The sequence below is a fragment of the Parambassis ranga genome, chromosome 16, assembly GCF_900634625.1.
Source record: "Parambassis ranga chromosome 16, fParRan2.1, whole genome shotgun sequence".
NCBI lineage: Eukaryota > Metazoa > Chordata > Actinopteri > Ambassidae > Parambassis > Parambassis ranga.
In genome coordinates, this window is record NC_041036.1 from 8,261,171 (window position 1) to 8,282,222 (window position 21,052).

A 21,052-nucleotide genomic window follows, 5' to 3' on the forward strand; every position below is an offset into this window, starting at 1 on the left:
AATCTGTATTTATTCACCCAGGTTGTTTGAACGAACTCCTCACAGCTGACAGGCTCTTCCTCTGGCAGCACACAAAGTGTGGATACACTCATCTCCTGCAGGACCGCTTCTATCCTAAACTCTACCAGGTCGTTCACTCTGTCCATCAACAGCTCCAGGTCACCTGAAGACACAGGAGAACACAGAAAAGAGAGACAGGGGGAGGGAAAGATTGGAATTGGAAGAAGGGAACAAGAGAGGCGAAGTTAAATCACAAAAAAATAAAGAGGTCTATATATAAAAACTTGAAACGTGTGGAGAGAGAATGAGTTATCTGCATGGACACAAACACTGAGCACACAATGAACCCATTAATATAAACTTTATTGCTGGCTGCCAGTGCTGAAATGCAGAATTTTTTGCTTACCCAGTGCTTTGTCGATGCGGCTGAGATACTTGTCTATGTTCAGAGATGTCCAGGTGAGGGAGGTCAAACCTGGCTGTATAGCATCATCCACCTGTCAAGTCAGTGATGGATGGTATGCTTATGTTCTGTAAAGTCACTGCTGTGGAAATGGCCTCATATCAAAAGTCTGAATTGCATGAAATCTTACCTTTGCTACATGTGGCATGGCCAGCTGTTCAAAAGCAGTCTGAATCTTCGACCGCACTCTCGCATTTTCACTCAGCATTAACTGAAACAGGATAGACATCAATACACGGCGAGTCATTTATTAGCTTTAAAATGTATTACTACAGCAAACCTAATTTTTGGTAAACTGTTAGTAATGTACATTAATATATACATTAATTTTACTTTGCCTCTTTTAGCTTCAAATGATAAATTACTACCTGTAATTTGCTGTAGTTCCTTTTGAGGTTGTCCTGTTTCTGCTGCAGCAGAGCAGCAAAAGGTGGAATCTCCAAATTCATCTTTGTCATGCAGTTCGCCTCTCTGATCTGAGTCAGAATTTCTGGGTCAAAGTTCACAAACAGCTCTCCTGTTTCTGGAGACCTAACCAGCAGAGAGGCCTGCAGCCCGATCCTGGCATCCTCTGTCTGTGTATCACAGATCAAGGTTGAGAACGAGAAACAGAGAGGTGTTTAAAAGAAAAAAAAAATAAACTTAAGACTCTATTAAGTACTGCCTTTACACCCTTATCCATGAGTTTAAATGCTCATTTTACCTTTTTTATCCAGCCCTGATGGTAGACCATCTCAAACTCCAACAGGACCCTAGCAATACTGTTGAAGTTCTTGATGATTCTTTTAGCCTCTGATGTAGATAGAACCTCTGGGTGCTACTCAGGGCCAGATAGTAGGAAGGAAACATTTACTGTACATCCACAAAATCAAAATCTTATTTACACACACAGCTGCTGCAGTACTTCTTATACCCAATGCCAGAGAACATTCCCTATAGATTGCATAGATTTAGGCAGCAAACTATTTAGGTAAATTTAAGGAAAGATTCAAGGGTTTACATTTCTCTGGACACCTGGTTCTACCTGGTACCATCAACCATCCTGCATTACCTGCTGAAAGAGATCCATTGGACCCTGAATTCGGCTGTACAGCTGCCGAGCCCACATAATCCGACCAGCCACTGGTGGCAAGTCTCTACCAATGGGTGGGTCCAGTTTCTGCTTCATGTAGATGCGGGAAACCATTTCAATATCTCGGCCATAATTCTGCAGAATGCGCTGATACTTCTCATCAACACCAATATCTGGGATGCCTAGTCTGTTTTGTTTGTAATCCAAAAATACAAGTAATTGGATTTCAACAGATTTCAAAAAAGAGATAATGAAAAAACATATTAAAGAAATGACAAACAAAATCAAACTTAAAAAAAGCCAGAAAGATCTGGGGCACAACTAAAAATCATGCATTTTATAATTAGCTACAAATAATAATTTTGGTAAGACAATAAAGCATCAGTGTTTTGTCTGCTTTGTACCAAGAAATAAAGAGATTATGTTACCTTTCAAATTTCTTCAGTACATTTAAAGCTCTTTCTGTATTTTGAATTTTCTCAAAGGTGCTATCCATGAAACTCCTCAGCTGATTCTGGAAACACCAAAAGCAACAATGACCCCAGATAGATAGATAGATAGCTAGATAGATAGACCCCATGTTGTAAAGCAGATGTTTGATCAACACTGGACACGAAACTGTCCGTACAATATAAAGGACACAAAAGGTTGTGTCTGCAGGAGACTTACATGAAGCTCAGTGGTGTTTTTGCAGAATTCCTCATAGTCGACATCAAAATCGGATCTTCTCTGGTCTAGGAAACTGTAGGGTTTCTTCTTCATGTTCAGCACAATAGCCTGTTACACAGACATACAAACACACTCCTAACCTCAAAGTTTCAAAGCATGCTTGCACATTGCACTGAAACACATCCTCTAGTCTCAGAGTTAATCAGGTGTATAATAATGTCCAAAAAGACACCACAAAACACCACATCTTTAAGCTTATCATAAATTATGGATACTGTAAAGCTGTCGGTTTCTACAAAAGGAGAGGTCTGCAGTTTCTTTTAATCCAGCTTTATCTATTTATTATTTAAGTAATGATAGAATTAAAACTGGACTGCATGCAAATGTTTTAGTACATGAGGTTATGTTTATTATTTGGAAAGTCTCTTTGAGGTTAAGGTCTTGTTTTTTATGAAAACACTGATAACAAATTACCCCTACACATTTACTGAAAACAGCCACCAGGCACAGGGCTACTGCCTAAATTATGTATTTTAAATACATGTCAGTAAAGTCAAAGTCCCTCAAATGGAAGGAGTGTTTATGACTTCAATCTGTGTTCTGTCTCATTTAAGTTTTAACATTAGTATGCAGAACTTTTAAAGTCAGTCTCTCCTCTGAACTCTGAACTCAGCTTATAATGATAAATATATTAGATGTTTAAATAATAGCCTGGAAATAATGAAGACACAGATATGCTGATGGATCCTAGATGCAGTGATGACCGCCTCCCCTCTTCACCATGAACACAATGAAGCAAGTGGCACCGCAGCCACAGTGGCTTGTGTGTAGTGGTATCAGCATGAGAGAATTGTTAAATTCCAAGGCAAATGTTTAGAAAGGTTTTAAGGGCAATGTAGTAACAGAACTTAAAATGCTGGACGGTTTAAAGCATGAATAGTTATTAGAGACGTCAGGGAGTACAAAAATCAATCTTTTAAAATGGTGAAAGTAAATAGTGGTGGTAGTATTTAGTTGGTATTTTCATGTTAGGCATTCGTAAACTTCGTGCACAAGAAATGTCAATGCAGCATGCAAAATGGGGCATGCATTGCAGAGGTTGCAATGAAACATTACCTCCCATTTTCCCTGCATTTCTGCAGTCTGTACATCCAAGGAAGCAGAAACAAACAAATAGCTTACATTAATATATTCTCAAGAGGACAAAGTCTGCATTACCGATAATGTAATGCATGTTTATGGAAGAAAAACAGTATTATTTTCTATGAGTGGGCAGAATTGCACAATGAGAAACCAGAGAATGAGGACAGCAATCTTCTACACACTAACCTTGAAGCTTTTTATAAAAATATTGACTTACTGCAGTCTCTTCAGCTCTTCTGACATGTGTATTATGTCTCCATCTCAAAGATAATTTATCTATATATATATATATAAAATATTTCATGCATCTCTTAGATGTACAAGTGATGTAAAAGTTGTTCTCTTAATTCCTGTAAAAGCACAACATTTCCCACCCACTTAAATATTATTCCACATCGAAAGATGAAAAAACAAATGCAGGCTCAGCTGGCTATTTAGTTAATGGCATGTCTCTCTGGGCTAATTAAATATTCCAATAACAAGGTAACAATACAGTGTACCCACTTGAAACTTGGTGGCCATGGTCTCCAGTCCTTCTATCTTAGAGTCCTGCAGGGCGGAGTAGGTGGAAATGGTACTAAACATTTCCAGGATCTTGTTTAGTCGTCGCTGAAATGTGTCAAACTTTCCAAAAATGTACATCTCGCTGAAGTCAAACTGTCTCTCTGAAGGACTCTGCTCCAACTTTTGCTTTGTTTTGTTGAAAAAATGCTGGTATTCCTGGACAACACAAAATATTCTTAAAAATCCATATTTACGGTATAAACGAATACCTACATACATATAATAATTCATACTATAAACAATATTTTCAATAGTAGGTACCAGGTACAGTACCTGGTTCAGGTGAATGGCAGCTTTGATTTTGTCAGCTACTACTTGTTGAGGTTGTTCCCATATTGATTTAGAGGCATTGTTAGTGATGTAGGATTTGCAGGCTGTGATCATCTGGTTTGTGACCTGCAAATAAATGTGCTATCACCGAAATAACTTTTGATTGCTTTTCATGTGAACAACCAGAGACAAATAAAACAACCAAGGCAACTAAAATGTTAAAGTTTTTAAAATCTTAAAAATAGTTTGGTTGTTTTGCAAGAAAAACAGTTATGCACATACTATTGTGAGCCGTAATGAAAAAGTAAAAAGCGGAACATTTTTTGGACATCTGTCAAAGAAAATGTATTATTTCCGTTTTATTCATCCTTTAAAACATGTAAATTACAAATCAAAAACTATTGCAGAATGACAAACTTACCTTGACAAAAAGTGAGGTAATTCTCTCTGATGTGTTGTAGTAGCGGGAAATACTGTGAATCATCCTGATGGCGTTGATCAGGCCTGGGATTGCGTCCACCATCAACACCTGGGATGAAGCACAGATTACAGATTGTGTGACATGCAGGATGTATGCTCATAGGATGGTTTGCCATGGAAACAGTGAATTGTGATTTAAATGCAGCTGACTATTAAGAACAAGAAATGAAAGGTTTTTTTCTTACAGGGTCGCTGTTATAGAGAGGGTCACAAAACTTCTCCAGGCTATAGAGGTACTTGACATTGTCTTTGGCCTCATTGGCTGCATCAGTGATCCTTGTGTCCAGTTCCCGCCATGTCTAGACCAAATGCATCTTTGTTACATCTATTAAACAGACTGTGCACTCAACTTTACAGCAGCTTGATGCTCGGAAATGACAGGCAGAAGATTTTGTGTATTTTGCAGAATCAAAACATTTATTTGAATCAGTAAAATCACATAAATCTGTACACAAATCCACCGACGAGTTACAAGCATCTCTGACCTTTATTAGCTTAGATTTGGCCATCAGGAGGACACCGAGCACAGCCTTGACATGAGGGCTCTTCAGCTGGTCCAGGAGGTAATTGAAGCGGGACATGCGTTTCTTCCAGTGATCCAGCTCAGCCCGAGGACCTAAGTCATCAGCCTCCTTCCTAAGCTGGTCCCCCTCTGCTAGAACCTTGACAACATGCAGTAAGTAGCTTGTTCAAACGTCACTCAAAGGCAGTTTAGCAAACCTGAACTGGAAGTTACGGTTGTTGAGGTTAAATAAATCCTTTTACCTGTTCTATCTGTTTGATCCAGACTTTCATGCAGGCTTCTATTTTCTCTGTGGTCTCTGTGCTGTTGGCTGCTGCCATGTAGTCTGACGGGCCTTTTAGCACTCGCAAATCAAATGTGTCACATTCTTTTAAGGTGACCTGGAAGCAAGCCGTGATGTGTAATCCTTAATAAGTTGTCTAAAGTAATGCACACATTTTTGAACCAAAAAAGAGGCTTTCTAAAAAGCCCATTTACCATTAATTTATAGTTGTAGTCAGAGTGCTCCTACTCAAAGTCTTACTGCTTTAATTAAACATGCAATACTTGACTCTACTAAAAATGGTTCACACATGTTCAACCAAATATGCACATAATATAAATGATTTTTTTGTTTATACACATGTTTGATGAGTATGCACTGTTATTTTACCTTTTCTTGTAGGCTCTCCTGTGCACCAACCAAAACAGATACAAAGCTTTCCAGGGAGGATATAAACTCCTGTTTGACAGTCTGGGCTTGGGGACTAGCTAGCTCTCCCCAACCATGGTTCATCTTCCTCAACGTAGGGATGAAGATCTCAGATAGCAGCTGCTCCACACTTTTTAACAGACCCACTTCTGTTGTGTCCAGCATGTTGAAATTTACATCCTAGAAAGAATAAAGCACACTCACTGTCTGATGCATGCAAGAAATACATTCATTCATGCAAACATGCAGCGAGATGTTAGTAGGTTTTTATCATTCTGCCTATCAAGCAAACTGACACACAGTGTAAGTGTTATGGTAATTGTTGATTGTGGGTGAATAGACACCAGGTTGGCATGCACCTTGTTTCCATCTCTACATTGTTGTGCTAATCCAGCCATTAGTTGCCAGACTGGGTAAGGCTATGGTTGTATAGCTTTTTCCTTTCTCTCTCTCTCTCTCTCTCTGACTCTCTCCTCCTCCTCTCTCTTGCAGCGAGCACCCTGTAGCAAACATGACTTGTTATCAGAGGTGGTGATTATCTTTGGTGCAGACAGCAGGTGATCAGTAAGAATCAATAGTCAAAGCTGTCTCTGTTATTACAGGCCTACTGCTGAATCTCCCATTGTTTACTTGGTCCGGATAAAAAAATAAACATTTTATTTAATGGACACAATTTATCATGCAAATTGGAAATTACTAATTTTTTTTATGTATTTTTGCAAACTTGCAGTCAAACAGCTCCTGACAAACATTCCTTTCCTTCTTATGCTTATGTTTCCCAAAACACTACAAACTGACTTACTCTGTGTATGTTCTCAGAGGTGATGGCCTTCAAAGTGTTGGCTCTGGTGAAGAAGACACACACTCCGGTCAGTGCCATATCCCTCCCATCTGTTATAAACACTTTACATTTCTTGCTGTGACCAGGCTGCTGGCTAACAAGCTGGGCTTGGACAGGCGGTCCCGCTGCTGCAGCCGCTGAAGGAAAAAATTGGAGAGAACAAAAGGGTAACCCATGTTTGACTTCCCATTGTGATCTTAAACCAAAGGATCAGTTGATGCAATTAAACTGAAATTATCCACACATCTATTCTGTTTAAATACAATCAATCACCTGCTTCGACTGGCTCCGTGTTCTGGTAATAGAACATGAGGTGTGGAAGACTGTTGGCTGCAAAGAACTGCTCCATGCGGTCAATCTGGGGGAAAGGAATAACAACAAACACTTTCACCTTAACCATAAAGCAGTTTTGTTTTAGCAAGGATTCCAATTTATAAGTATAATGTACCTGATTTCCCTCCAATATGGCATCTTCCACCTCAGCTTTCTCCAATCCAAGGCACGACGCAACAATACTGAGGATGTAGTCATGTCTTCCATCAAGCTGGGCCCGCTTAGCTTCCCGCTCCTCTTTCAGCTTTTGCTAAACAAAACATAAAATTATTACTCAAGCAAAGCATAAACACATTAAACTTTACATTAAATAATGTACTTGTCTTGTATTGGTGAGGCTGTTGGTAATCACATTTGACTGAAGCTCTCCCTTGGCCCTAAGCTTTGGCTCAGACATCAGCAGTAATATATATAGAGATATAAATATAAAAGTTCTTATGTAAATAATCTTCAGTTTTGCATCTATAGCTTCCCAAAATATCCAGTTAAGGTGTCTCTCAATGCATCTTCATCCTTTTCCACAGCTAGTTGCAATGTTGGGACAGCAAAATCAGCCACAGTGGGTTGCCAGGTTCTGCTGCTTAGTAACACAGGAGCAAGGTTGGACAATATATTACATATAACCTGGTGCTGCATGGTGCGTTGGCTGCAGTGTGCATTTACATTCTCTTTTCTTTAACTCCTTCCTTTTATCTGTCTGTACTATAAACAGGTGATGACAAAGAGATTTCTTTATGGCTTAAAATACTTCTTGCATTGACGTCAGAAGCTTTTTTCAAAGGACCCCTTCTACAACAAAGCAGAAAACATCTTACAAAGACTTGCTTTGCCATAAATACACCACCCGAGAGACAGCTCCTTTTAATGTGCCGTTTAAGTAATTGTTAACAGCTGGATTAAACTTTAACATTGAAAAAAAACATAATAAGTGATCAAGCTTCTTTCAGGGTTATCTCTTGTGTCTCTTTTCCTTGTGTCCTTTACAAGATGGCTTTCCTGATACCTCAATTAGCATCTTTATGTTGCAGCAACATGATGCATTAGACTAAACAATAGACACATGGAGGACTTAAATAAATAAAACATGATTATTCATTATTATTATTATTTTTTACATTTTCCTTCTGTATTTGACGGTTCAGCTTTTTATGTTCTGGAGTAATTCCATTGTTTTATGAATTTATTTGTTTTCTTTATTTAGGCATATTTATTACTGGCCTTAGCAATTTGTCATGGCTGCAAACAAAACAAGAAAAATGTGCAGTGAATTAAAAATGATATAATTTATGTCTGAAGAAGCAAGGTGGAAAATAATGTGAAATGGTGTAAGTACAAATAGAGGGAAGAATAAAATAAGTGTCTGTTTAGAGGGAAGGTGAGCAGGAGATGAGAAGCACAGGCCAGGACATAAAGAAGAGCCAGATCTATATATAGGCTATAAATGTATAACAAGTCAGTGTGGATGAGAGTCAAGGTGCTGTGGTTCTCGTTAGTCAGAGCCCAGGGGGCTTGGTCATGTGAAGCCAGGGCGAGGAGGAACATGTCAACAATCTCATAAGTTGTGTGCGTGTCAACATAGTTCGTGAGAGCAGCAACACATTAGCCCATTAACAACAATAAACACAAACAGTGCTGCCAGCCTATAAACACTGAATGGTTTAGGCCAAGAATACTGTTTTAACATCAGCTTAAAGGATTTAAATCAAGTAGACCTCTTAATGCACTCAATTCCCCATGTTGAAACTACACATACTCGGCTATTAATGGCAGATCATACATTAGATGTGCCCCAGATGTGCCTAGAGTGCATTTAAAACAGTGGTGGTGCATTCAATTTTGTGTCTAACAGACAAATGTATGTATACTAATTCAATATGTCAAATAAATTTAAATAATCCAGTGCATACCTCTAACTGAATAATGCAAAAAACAACCTTGTTAAAATCTCTGAGGACATGTTATACACACACAAACACTCACATCACAGGTCGACCGAAAAAAAAAGAAGCCATACCAAGTCACCTTACTCTTCAGGGCAGACACAATACAATGCATTTTATTCAAACAAGCTTGTTTATACAAACAAGCAGACTAAGTCGTCACTCAATGGCATGCATAATCATACAAAATACACTGGCTAACAATAGCATCCTCCAAAAGTTTAGTCATTCAAATAACAAAGGCACAGAAGCCAGCACAGACAGACCCATGTAATATCAGCCAAAACATTAATAGCATTCTGAAGCAAACAAAGCTCCATCCAGAGATTAGCTATGGGGAGACTGATAATCTCTATAATAAACAAACTGTGGCTTTTGGAATTAAAGTGAAAACTGCTGTGACAAAAATAAAAGTGCAAAAGGATTTTTTTGGCATCTGTGATAAATGTAATCAATTTTAATCCAAATCTTCTGGGCAATAGAAACAACACACACTGCCAGAGACAACATAGAGAAGTTTATCAAATAGTTTTGTTTATTTTATTTTATTATAGCATAATGCAGTAGGATTATGTGGATAGATAAACAAAAACTGCACCTTGGATGACAATAACTCTCTTACCTTAATGACCTTGGAAACTATTTGCCTCCATAGCTGCTTTCTAAACACCTGCGACATGACAGCTCCTTGCCTCTCTCAGCTCTGCCCTTCCATATCGTCTTTATAGCCTGCTATCACTTTCTCATCTGCATGTACACTGGGGAGTTGTATACTCTCACCCTGAAAAGGGAGAGCCCTATCAAGTTTTCAGTGGTGACCACTCAGCCAGCTGAGCTAAAGCTATGCCTGCATTACTGTTTACATTTTTTGTGTGTGTCCACCTGTGCTGTAGATGGACATAATCCCTCGTGAGCTCTCACTGATGGTGGCCCAGTTACTTGTAAAATAAATGTAAATACACAACTGAGTAGTGATTGAGGAATTTGTGGGTGTTTTGAGCTCACATATTTCTGTTTTGATCAATTGGAAATGACATTTAAAAAAATAAACGATAAAATGTGTGTTGTTGAACATTACAATTCAGCAGCTCACCTTTTCACTACACACAAACTGCACTTGCCTGTAACAAGAGCTATGTAACTCATCTGCCTTAAAATTAGACCTGTGACTGATCGATCACCCGTCCTGCAAAAAAGGCACACATATGTGCGTACAAGGTACGACAGTGTTAGTTCAAATGTACGCAAAGGTCACGCAATTGAGGTATCACTGTTTCACAGGTTAGGGCAACAAGCCTGAACACAGCTGTCAATTTTCACCATGATGGAACTGTACTGAATGGAAGAACTTCTATTTCTTATTTTGATATTTTGATTCAATATAGAGATGATACAAAAAAAGCCAGAAAATGTGCAAAAATAAGTATGTATTGTTGCATGTAACAGGCCTGCACAACCCGTGGTCCACTGCACTACTACAGTAATTCACACCAGTGTTTTTGCCTTAATTTAGCCGTATACCAGACACACAATGCACACACATCAGCTGTCTACTGAATCCTGACACATTAATGATGAATTACATTTGGCCAAAGTGGCTAGTCAAGAAGCCAAGTTGTCTGTAACTTCAGAACTCTTGGGTCAGCTTACCTTGTTTTGATAGTCTGGCTTAAAATGCAGCATGGTCGTCGGTGGCCTTTCACGCTGACACTTCTTTTCAAGTCACCCCCCCACCACCACCACCACCACCCCTCTTAATTGGCTTTAGCTTTCATGACATTAGAGAATTATAGCTTCTAACAAAGAAGACAAGACAGAGAACAAGTGGCTTTGCTACAGTATGTGAGCAATCAGCCTGCGTATTTGCTATGTGAGAAAGGTTACTGCCCTGAAATTATGAAAGTGTGGCTCCTAAAAGGGGACTGCTAACTAGATAATGCGGTGTTAGGTAACCACCTGTCGGCAAGGTAATTATCAAGGTCCTGCTCTCCCCTTACAAGTCTATTACAACAATGGGATGGAGAGATGTGGAGGAGGGCGGGGGTTGGAAAGTTGTTGAAAAGAACATAGGTGTGAAACATTTGTGCATACAGTATGATGCCTTGAAATGCAGTAAACATAGCAGATACAGAATGTGTCAACGTTTTACTGTATGCATTACCACTGTATGCAAACAAACAAGCATGGGGTGTCTACAGCAACGGCTGTCAAGGAAGAAGCATTGTGTTGTTATTCTATCAGGTCACATGTGTATGTTTCCAGTGGTTAATTTGGTAAATAATTAATGTGGTAATAAAAAAAGTTACAATAATGATTGATGCTCATTGCAAAAACAGCTGATGTGCTACACTTATAGAAGATCTAAATCAATAGCATAATGTTTGATTTAGAGCCAAATGATTCTTAAATCCCACAGTTAGCCAACAAACTTACCACAAACTATTATTTTGTGTATATATATTGTAAAGCAAATGCCTTTTCTTTGTAAATGAATACCATTTCTTTGCAGCTGTTTTGTAAATGCTATCATGAGCTCTGTTTGTGTGGACATGTTATTGATTCAATCAGTAAATACAAGAAAATAATCAATACATTAGACTGTAATCTGTAATAGGGATTCGCTGCTGCACCTTTCATGGAGGGGAGCCCTAATCATTTACCCTGGGAAGACACACACACACATATAGATAGAGAGCTCTCTCACCGATTAATATTAAATTCAAATAGCTTGCACTGTGGCATCCAGCAGATGAGAAGCACAGCTCGTTGTGCGTGGATCTGAAAATGATTATGAAGCTTTGCATTAAAAATTGGATTCTCTCATCAATTTTTCACTATGCCATGACTGATTCTCTATGTTGGAACTGTCTGGTTGTGAGCTGCCATGAAACAGGAGAGTGACTTTAAATTATAAATGAGTGGGCGGTGAGATGTGAGACAGAAAGACATGGAGAGAGAAACAGGTCTGCCGTTCTCCCAGAGAATCTTCACACCGACACAGACAGAATAAACAAACCTGTAATAACACATGTGGCTCCAAATGTCACTTCACACGGCTCTCATTGTATTGATATTATTATTTCTCTGCATGGATTTGATTTTTTGCTGGGTTATCTGGGTGACCTATCTTGAATCAATCACAATACTAAAGTGCAGAATTTTCTATTTGTTTAATATTGTTTTTGAAGTATATAGTGCCAAATGTCTGTTTGGTCTTAACGCAGCAATTTAACAGTCAATTTTCAAGTGAAACCATGTGCTTTGAGTGAATGTAGATAAATAGTCAATACCACAGATTAGACTGCAACAAAGAAAACATGCTGGAATAATGGCGGAGATTTACGGCACTAAATGTAAACACAGCTGAAAGTCAGGTGTTGGAACATCTAGCCTGCTGAAGCTGGTCTAACATTACAGCATGAACACCCTGCCACCTGGTGGACTGGGACTCACAGTACAACCCACACAGACCTCACTGGTTTCTGCTACAACTATTTTTGACTACTGCTGAGAGACCAGGGAGTCTAATAGTGTAGAGATTCTCAGAGCAATTATCAATGGTGTTTGGGGAGTTCTGGAGTTGAAAATGGAGTGCACATTAATTCTTTTTTCTCATAAGAGACAAGAGAATTCAGCTTTCACTCCTTTAATAATCCTGCTCTGTTACACCTTGGTCTGTAGGGAGCTGGTCTAAAGCAGTGATCAAACCTTCAGAAGTAATGAATTCCTCTGAGAGACATTTTCATCAATACTCCTGTCTGACTTTTCATTTGTCTTTAGGGTTAGTGTTTACAAAGATATAGGTTTAAAATCTGATTGCAGGGAGAGTGTGTGGCAGGAAGAATCTGTTTTTGCACATCTACTGATTGCAAAACCCAAATAAAAACAATCACAAAGAAATAAACAAAAATTAAGGATTATTTGATGAATAATTTTCAGTCATATAAGCATTGGGGACAAACCTGCATCTCTTTCAGTGACTCCAAAGGCACGGAGGTCTGGGAGGGTCTGTCCCTGTAGCTGACTTTAGTGATCCGTGAGCTGAAGGACATGGCTCAAACATTCCTTCACAGAACAAATCTTAAACTTTCACTGCTTCACTGATGTTTTTCTGTTATTCCCGAGATTTGTCTGAAGCACTGGCTTCCTGTCCAAACAGCTCGCTGGTGTTGTTAGTGGTTTCCATAGTGAAGGATGGGGGTGGGGATGAGAAGTCCTGAAATAAATAAGGGGGGAGCACTGGCAGTTTCCTTACGTATAGAATACAATTAACAGGCAGCAAAGGGAAGACTGGAGCTGAACCAGAACCAAAAAGGGGCGTGGTGCGCATGCTCTGTCATTATTTTTTTCCATTTGAGTTGGTTTTTACAAAAGCTGTACTTATACCTGGAAATAATCCTGCACCACAGGCGTACACAAGGAGCATTTTACAAAGATGACCCCTAGATGGCAGCAGCACACTGTTCCTGGTTTAAAAGCACAGCGCTGCAGCTGGCAGGGAAGAACTGGGTTAGATTTGTGGGGCAAATGACCTCATACAGTAGCATCATCTTCATCTTATCTTATGGGAAATTATGGACAGCAATCTGTGATCAGCGTGTAACGACACTGCAGATCACAACTGTAGGGAGAGAAATAAATAATGCAGCACTAGAACTCAGTGACCTCGTGGGAATATTAAACTGCTTTTCTGCAAAATGTATATATTGCACAGGCCTGCGTGACAACGTGAGAAAGACTACACTGTCCATGCAGGGATGTCTGTGATCGTTATGGTATCTTCCTGATTACATCTTTTCTGGGCAATTAAAGCACATAAAATCATGAGGAATAACACCCACGCAGCCCGCATCAGCACCGCAGTGAGTGACGCTGGGGGGGTTGCGGCTGGTGTGCTGTGGTGCACGTTTGATTTTTGGGTGGCGCACAATGCACCAAAACCCCCCGAAACGGAATCCCAGGATATCCCACCTCCACCCACCCCCTCGAATCGGAATAGCCCTCCCTCCCTCAGCCGTCTTACTCCCCTCCTCTTTTTACCTCCGCCTTCTCATTATCACCCCTTCCTCCTCCCCCTCCTCCTCCTCCTCTTCAGCCTCTCACGTTCTAACTCGGGAGCGCCGCCGATCGGCCGCCAGGATTTTCCCTTCTCGGCCAAAATGGAGGAGAAGGTCTCTCGCTCAATGAAGGGAGTAGAGATTATATGACCGGATCTGCTTCAATGAAAGGACGCACTTTGAGTGCTAATCGTTGCAACAATACAAACGTTTGAGGATATCTGTCGCTATTTCCACACAAGCCACCGCAGCCATGAGCGCAGGAGAGGGGCTAGATGAGGCTGCGAAGGACGCGGCAGACATAGCGGCGTTTTTCAAATCCGGTAAGTCGGGAAGGGGCGAGTCTGCCTCTGGGAGAGCTACAGTTGAACTGTCGGCGTGATCGCTGGGGGTCTGCTACACTGTTACCAAATATGACTACTAAAAAAAAATCACTGATGGTTTTCATGGGCGGAGATGCATTCTGTGCGTCGGACGTGCTGGAAGGGAGAGATGCTCACAGTTTGTAGTTATTTACCACATCGTTCACTGGCTTGTCATGCCGCAGAATTTGTTAATGACAACACCATTTCAAAAATATGTGCCTTGATTATTAGGCAGTGACCCCATTTTGTTAGTTGGACCAAGGTGTGGATGATCACAGCTCGTGTTAACGGTGTAACATCACTAACCCAGTGGATGTGGGTCGACCTTTTTTTTTTATTTCAGATGCATGTAAATGTTGTAAACACACGTGAGATCACGCAAGAGGTCGTGGATCGGTTAGGCCGTGGACACACTCTGTGCGCACTGGGCCTGTCTGATGTGATGGCATCATCATAACAATTCAGGATAGGCCTGCCTACCTTATCACTCTGCATCCAAAGCATTAACACCTTTTATAGGTCCTAGGAGGCTCTGGCTGCTCATATCAGCAGCGCAGGAACACAAGGGGACTCTTTTATTTTTTTATTATTTGACCTATGCAATCCAATTTTTGCTTACTTCTGTCTGATTATTTTTTATGTGATATAGACAGGTATAGCCTGTCATGTGGTGGTGTGTATCTCATTCTTATACCTTGTTTAACCCAGACAGAGGCATTAGGAGGACATGTAGTGTTTTACAGCTTTTGGAAGGTAGAGTTTAACGTGTCGGGACCACCCCTGATCTACACACAAGAAGAAGCAGCTGTCTCCCTCTCTCTCTCAGCTGTTTCTTTCTGTGACACCTGGTGCCTTGAGGTCTGCAGGACACACACACACACATTTGCACACTAGTGAATATGGATCCATAAAAGCATCAATTTGCACATACACATTTTTTTATATATTTCTTTAAAACAGTTTATAAACCTAGTACACTCTCCCATAAATTGCCCCTGCCAGTCAGACGGTTAGGTATGTTGTCAAAATGGATTGTATTCAAATGCTTTCTTACGGTTGGTTGGTTGCCTGCCAATGTATTTTCCTATAGCTGCGTTGTATCAGGCCCGGAAAGTTGGCTCACCGTGAAGTTAAGGCTGCTTGGATGTTTATATAGCAGCAAACAGTTCATACAGTATTCATGATGGAGACAGAAATAGGTTATGCCCTCAGGAAACTTTTATAAGAGACGATTATGAAAAGAAAGTATGGAAAAAGAAGTTTGTGGGAGAGTAGCAGAAAAATGCTTAGTGAATTCTGCTGTGTGGCTCCAGCTGCAGCTCTCAGGCATTGTTTAACCTTGGCACACATTTTGAAAAGATTCAGATGACGAATTCATTAACTGACTGCACTTTTTAACTTTAAATTATTGATTTTTTTTATTCTGTTCGTTGGCACAGTGGCATTTATTCCCGAGTTTCATCTTTTTGTTATTTCTGCCCATCTTCTGTCCATCTCTTTTTCACAGCAGTAGTCAGAGCTGACACTGGTTCATTCATTATTGGCCTCCAGTTCACAATTATGTCCAAATATGCATCTCAGTCTTTGTATCCTCTGTTGCATGTTCTTCACACACACACCTGCTCATCCTAAACACTTTTCTTGCTGTGAGTCTGTGCATGTGTTTTGTTTTTATCTGGGGCGTTGGATGCATTTTGGTGCCCTAGTTACTTACTGAAGGCTAAAATGTGGCAGATTCCTCTGACGAATAAGAGCTGAAGTGATTGACATAGCTGCCCGAACAGCTTGTTCACTGGCTTAGAGGCCGACTTAGTGAGAGCCTAACTTCCTCACTGGCCAGATAACCAAATGTGAGCTTGTACATTAGCTACAAAGCTGGTCGGCTGTTTGGATGATTAAACTGAGATTTCCATCCAAGTGCTTGAAAGTCTTAGTTTCTGATCCTGCACTGGTGTGTGTAATTTGGTTCACCTGCAAAGATAATATTATCAGCGGCCGCCTGAAAATACTCCATGTTCTTCTCTGCTTGAATATTTTCAGCGAGCAGATGGAGCTCCATCTCTGAGTCCCACACCGTTGCTGTGGATCACAGCTCAGCCGCTGAGTCACTCTCCCTGGCTGCTCATGCCATGACTTAAAAGTCCAATCCTGAAATTGTTGCAACTGGTCAAACATGAGAAATGTTCAACTGCTTATCTTAAGCATTAGAATACAAAAACACTCTTCTTGTTTACTCTTCTTATCGACTGAATATTAGACTACAGTAATTCTATTTTGGACAGTACTCCTTTGTCAAGTCTTGGATTTTGACTTTAACCAACCGGTTAGAGTGAAGCATCACAGCTCAATAATGTACTGCTGATTACTGGAATATGTTACACTGTGTCATTTTTAATTAGGGTTGCTTCTAACCAGATTTTTTTTTTAAATTGCCAAACAGTTAGGAACTGTATTAAAGGGAGTCTGGAAGTTGAAGCACATCAGTCAGATAACACCACTCTGATTAGAGAACTGCATAGAATTGCGGAATACTTCTATGATGCATTAAAGGTGCAATGTGCTTGAAAGGTGTTATACATTCTCTCAAGACAGTTGCTGTTCAGTTCCTTTTTTCAATCTTTCTAACACATGTGCTTTAGTGTTCTTATGTCTTCTATAGCCAAACACTAGAGCATAGATCCAGCAACCCACCTGCACAAAATCTCTGCTTGCTACAGGGAATAGGCCTCTGTCCCTGTGCATTGCATGATGTCAGTGGTTAGGGGGAGCAGATGTTAATGCTGCATATGGAAGCAGAAGTGTGAGATAATCTAAAAGAAAACCTCAGCTGGTTGGCTTGTCTGTTAATCCTGCTCCAACAGAGTTTTTGCTGACAGAGTGTTTCAGCCATTGTTGTTTTCCTGTTTGTATTATTGACTACTTGTCGATCATGTCTGTCAATATGACTGATAAGAAGTTAAACTTGTTAATTATATATATACATGGTGGGGGCTGCTTCATCTTGATAATTTTTATCCTTGTCTGATTCATTTAGCGTTTTTAAAGTTGTTTGTGTCATTTCTTTACGATGACCATGATACGCTCTGTAGTTCATTATATCACCTTTAACTGCTAATTATATTGTTTTGCTACCTCCTCATTTGTCTGTAAAATATTATGTGATATTGATCTGGGTCTCTCTCGTGCAGAAAGTCATACTGACAGCAGGCCTGTGCTGTCAGTTCCCATGTCATTAAAAGTGTAAAAAAACTACCCAGCACAGTTGGCCAATGATGTGACATTTGTGTCACTAGCAATGGGACAGCATAAAATTACATTACAGTTGTGCATTACATCTTTAGATCAACCACTGTCAAATAAAATGAGGCACTATGGGGAGATCCTTCCTGACAAAAACCAAAAATAACATTTGCACAATAGTATATTTCAAGAGGTAATAATTCAAATATAGCCCCTTAAGTGATATATAATGAAGTTAAGGCCTCTATACAATAGAATTATTGTACAGAATTGCACTGGGAAACTCAATTGACATAAAAGCAAGCAGATGTAGGTTGGAATAAGATTAAATAACTGTTGGTACAACCTGCATAAAAGCTGTTAGCAGCTGCTCATAAGACAGTGGCCATCGTGTACAACAGCCCTGCAGTGTGTGGCTGTGATGATCTTTACAGTGTGGCTTCTTGTCATTACTAATGCAGACAGGCTTTCAGCTATACTTATGTGAAAGTCTTGGTGTCTTATCTGTACTGCTAAATAATAGATTTCCTGTTATACCAGGAGAATTATTGATAAGCAGGAGCGTAAGCTATAACCTCTGATTTGTGAACAAAAATGTTTTTATATAGTTTGTCCATCAGAGGTTTTTACATTGACCGAATCAAGATATCAGCATCAGTAATGGCAGTTCCGGTATTGACATCATAGTGAGCCATTTCCCTCTGTGCCCAGCGTGAACCCGATGACCTGTGCCAATGCAGGCTGCAATGAGAGCCAAGTCACAGAGCGGTTATTCTTTATTTTCTCCATGCACAGTCATAATCAATAGAGGCATAATGACCAAATGTTATCTTGCATACTCAAGCGTAAACCTTGTATAATCATGTAAATGAGGAGGAAGACTTCTACAGACCATGCAGTATGCATCTTAAAATATATCTATGAAAATCAGCTCAGATCAAAAAAAGGGGGGGGGGGGGGGTGGATAGAAAGGCAAGGACAAATGTGAACTGAAGGAAGAGGCAGCAGAGTGAAGGCGCAGAGAAACCGAGTCAAGAAAGTAAATGACATGACATACTTAGAGGGACAAACAAGCCTTCACTCATCAAATTATAGATCTGAGGCTTGGGTGGAGTACACCCTGCAAAATGTAGGCTACTCTGCTACTCCATGAGGCTGAAACCTTACGGTTACATCCAGGGGCAGCCTAATTGGCAGTTGGTCAGAGTTAAAGACTATAAGCTTAGACTGGCAGTGCCTGCACTCCTAAATCGCCTGGGCCCGCTTGACTAGTCAACTACCTCAGTTTTGAATCTCCAGAAGATAGAGAGGGCATACATATAGGTGGGTTTTGTACACTGAATTATTAATAAAGACATGCACAGTACAAAATAACGCTCACTTGCTTTTGCATTTTGCTGAAATTAGGTCAATAGATCGGTAGGTAAAGTATTTTAGTAAATGCAGTGTTAGGACATTTCTTTCCATCAAGTATGATAATGCATTCTAAAAATTACAGTATGTCTGTGATGTATCACACAGATTAGCAAGGTTAAACTATAGTATTTTTTTGTACTGTGTGCATGAAGGGTTACAAAAATGTTCTCTGCAAAAATGTGCTTGCTTCAAATCACAGGGATAAGAAAAATAGGGGACTGACATACAGTGTACTGCAGATTCTGAGCTGTGGCACTGCACTGATAATCTTGGTTGCATGAATAATGGATGTATGATGCACTGGAAGTCACACATCTTTGCTTGTTAATCAACAGCTGAAAATTGTAAAATATCTAAATTTGATCTAACCTGAATATGCAACACTTAGCTTAAAAAAGAAGCCAATGCATAAAGTGCCAAAAACTGGTCCAATAGACTTGAACATTAAAAATGGCTAACTACAGCCTGGTAGCAAAATCGTATTGGTCTCTATGGACAATTTACCCTCGACTGCACAGAAGTGCCTTACCTCTGCTCACACTCCACTATGTTTCCTGCATGGAATCACGCACTGGTACCACAAGCAATAAAATATAGTTACATGGCTGATAAGCTGCATGCAGGCTAACAAGAATGGCTCACTGTATTGAGTAATAAGAGGGAGTAATATTGCTTGATACAGCCTGTCCTTTTCTTTATTATTGAAAAGTTATTGCATAGACATACAAGAGGGTAGCATGGTGAGGCAATTACCTGTTTTACAACCTTACTATGTTGATCGATTACATCATAAGCTTTCAGCTGTTTTGACAGAGTCGTAATACTGTTTATGGACATGTACCCTCCCACCCCTTCATGTTGCATAGTTATTGATTGTTGTAAAATGTCATGGGGTCATTGAAAGGTGCACAGCAAATAGTCTGCCCATTCATTCAACAGTGAAATCATGTAAATAGATGTCTGTAACGAAGCTATTAAAACATCAGCTTGTTCAGGAATAAATCTCAGTAAAACTGAGACAAAGTCACCCATAGACTATATGCAGGGGATCAGTTGAGCAGTCCTCCGTGAATGAGATCGGTTGGTAGCCTCATGTCAATAATCAGGAAGTCCAATATGTTGGCAATGTGTCTGTAGAATACTAAGTGCGATAACTTCATTTCCTCAGACACATACATACACATGACACACACATGCACAGAGGTATAAATCACCACATCCCACCCATGTCGCCAGAAGCAAGGAATATAGGAGGGGGGGGGGGGGGGTGGAGGGATTGCGGGTCATAAAAATAGGCTGTGGGCTGGTCTGTATGTCTCCTGCAAATCCCCCATCTGATAAGAAAAACCTCTATCAGTCAACTGCAGACTCCCACTCATTCTATCCTTTTTCATTCCTTTCATCACCTCCTCCTCTTCTCTCCCACACTGCCTTCCATCATTACCTCATTACTTTCCTTGGCTCAGCACTGTCATATAACCGAGTAATGATCTTGTTTTGTAATATCTGGTCTCTTGTTTGTGAGTCCCACCACGACACATTTCTTACATTTTTTTTAATAAATGAAACATCCAGGAAAAGGTATTCCAAATTATTATGTCAGTCTTTCTGAGGCTTTGAATATTTTCTTGTTTCAATAAATGAAGCAGGGAGCAGTGAAAACAGATGAATGGGATATTCACTGTTATTCACCAACAAAATGTGATTTGTTCTTCCTCAACCTCTCTACTTTATACCCCTATGCAGCCAAAGCCCTTCCCCTGTTAACTCTTTTTCCCCACAGTTTAAAGGAGGGAAGCATCTGCATGATCTGAAGTCACAAGCCTCTTGCAGTGATTTGTGCCTCTATTTTGTTTAAGGGCTCATGAGGCTATGCTCCCCTTGAACGTCTGAGACACAAGTTTCTAAGAACTTCTTCTTGTCACTAGCTCAGCCAGGTGCGGCAGTTTTTTTCCATTCATAGCTGGCATGATTAGCATTTTAAC

At 40.0% G+C, this 21,052-nt stretch overlaps 2 protein-coding genes across 4 annotated transcripts in view; one reads left to right on the forward strand and one right to left on the reverse strand.

Moving 5' to 3' along the window:
* dnah5 (dynein, axonemal, heavy chain 5) overlaps window positions 1-13,041 on the reverse strand; it is a 68,144-nt gene extending 55,103 nt beyond the window's left edge. The window contains exons 1-20 of the mRNA XM_028424940.1: window positions 12,952-13,041; window positions 7,165-7,299; window positions 6,990-7,074; window positions 6,678-6,853; window positions 5,837-6,055; window positions 5,427-5,564; window positions 5,147-5,323; window positions 4,847-4,960; window positions 4,603-4,710; window positions 4,185-4,307; window positions 3,852-4,067; window positions 3,321-3,347; window positions 2,205-2,312; window positions 1,964-2,049; window positions 1,515-1,722; window positions 1,167-1,280; window positions 832-1,038; window positions 594-674; window positions 407-497; window positions 18-163 (exon numbers count right to left, since the gene is read on the reverse strand). Coding sequence (XP_028280741.1) covers window positions 18-163; window positions 407-497; window positions 594-674; window positions 832-1,038; window positions 1,167-1,280; window positions 1,515-1,722; window positions 1,964-2,049; window positions 2,205-2,312; window positions 3,321-3,347; window positions 3,852-4,067; window positions 4,185-4,307; window positions 4,603-4,710; window positions 4,847-4,960; window positions 5,147-5,323; window positions 5,427-5,564; window positions 5,837-6,055; window positions 6,678-6,853; window positions 6,990-7,074; window positions 7,165-7,299; window positions 12,952-13,041 — 2,649 coding nt within the window. The remainder of the gene's footprint in view (window positions 1-17; window positions 164-406; window positions 498-593; window positions 675-831; window positions 1,039-1,166; window positions 1,281-1,514; window positions 1,723-1,963; window positions 2,050-2,204; window positions 2,313-3,320; window positions 3,348-3,851; window positions 4,068-4,184; window positions 4,308-4,602; window positions 4,711-4,846; window positions 4,961-5,146; window positions 5,324-5,426; window positions 5,565-5,836; window positions 6,056-6,677; window positions 6,854-6,989; window positions 7,075-7,164; window positions 7,300-12,951) is intronic.
* A 1,076-nt stretch (window positions 13,042-14,117) lies between these two features.
* triob (trio Rho guanine nucleotide exchange factor b) overlaps window positions 14,118-21,052 on the forward strand; it is an 81,694-nt gene continuing 74,759 nt past the window's right edge. For all 3 annotated transcript variants that reach the window (XM_028424637.1, XM_028424638.1, XM_028424639.1), the window contains exon 1: window positions 14,118-14,369. In XM_028424637.1, coding sequence (XP_028280438.1) covers window positions 14,300-14,369 — 70 coding nt within the window. In that variant the 5' untranslated portion in view covers window positions 14,118-14,299. The remainder of the gene's footprint in view (window positions 14,370-21,052) is intronic.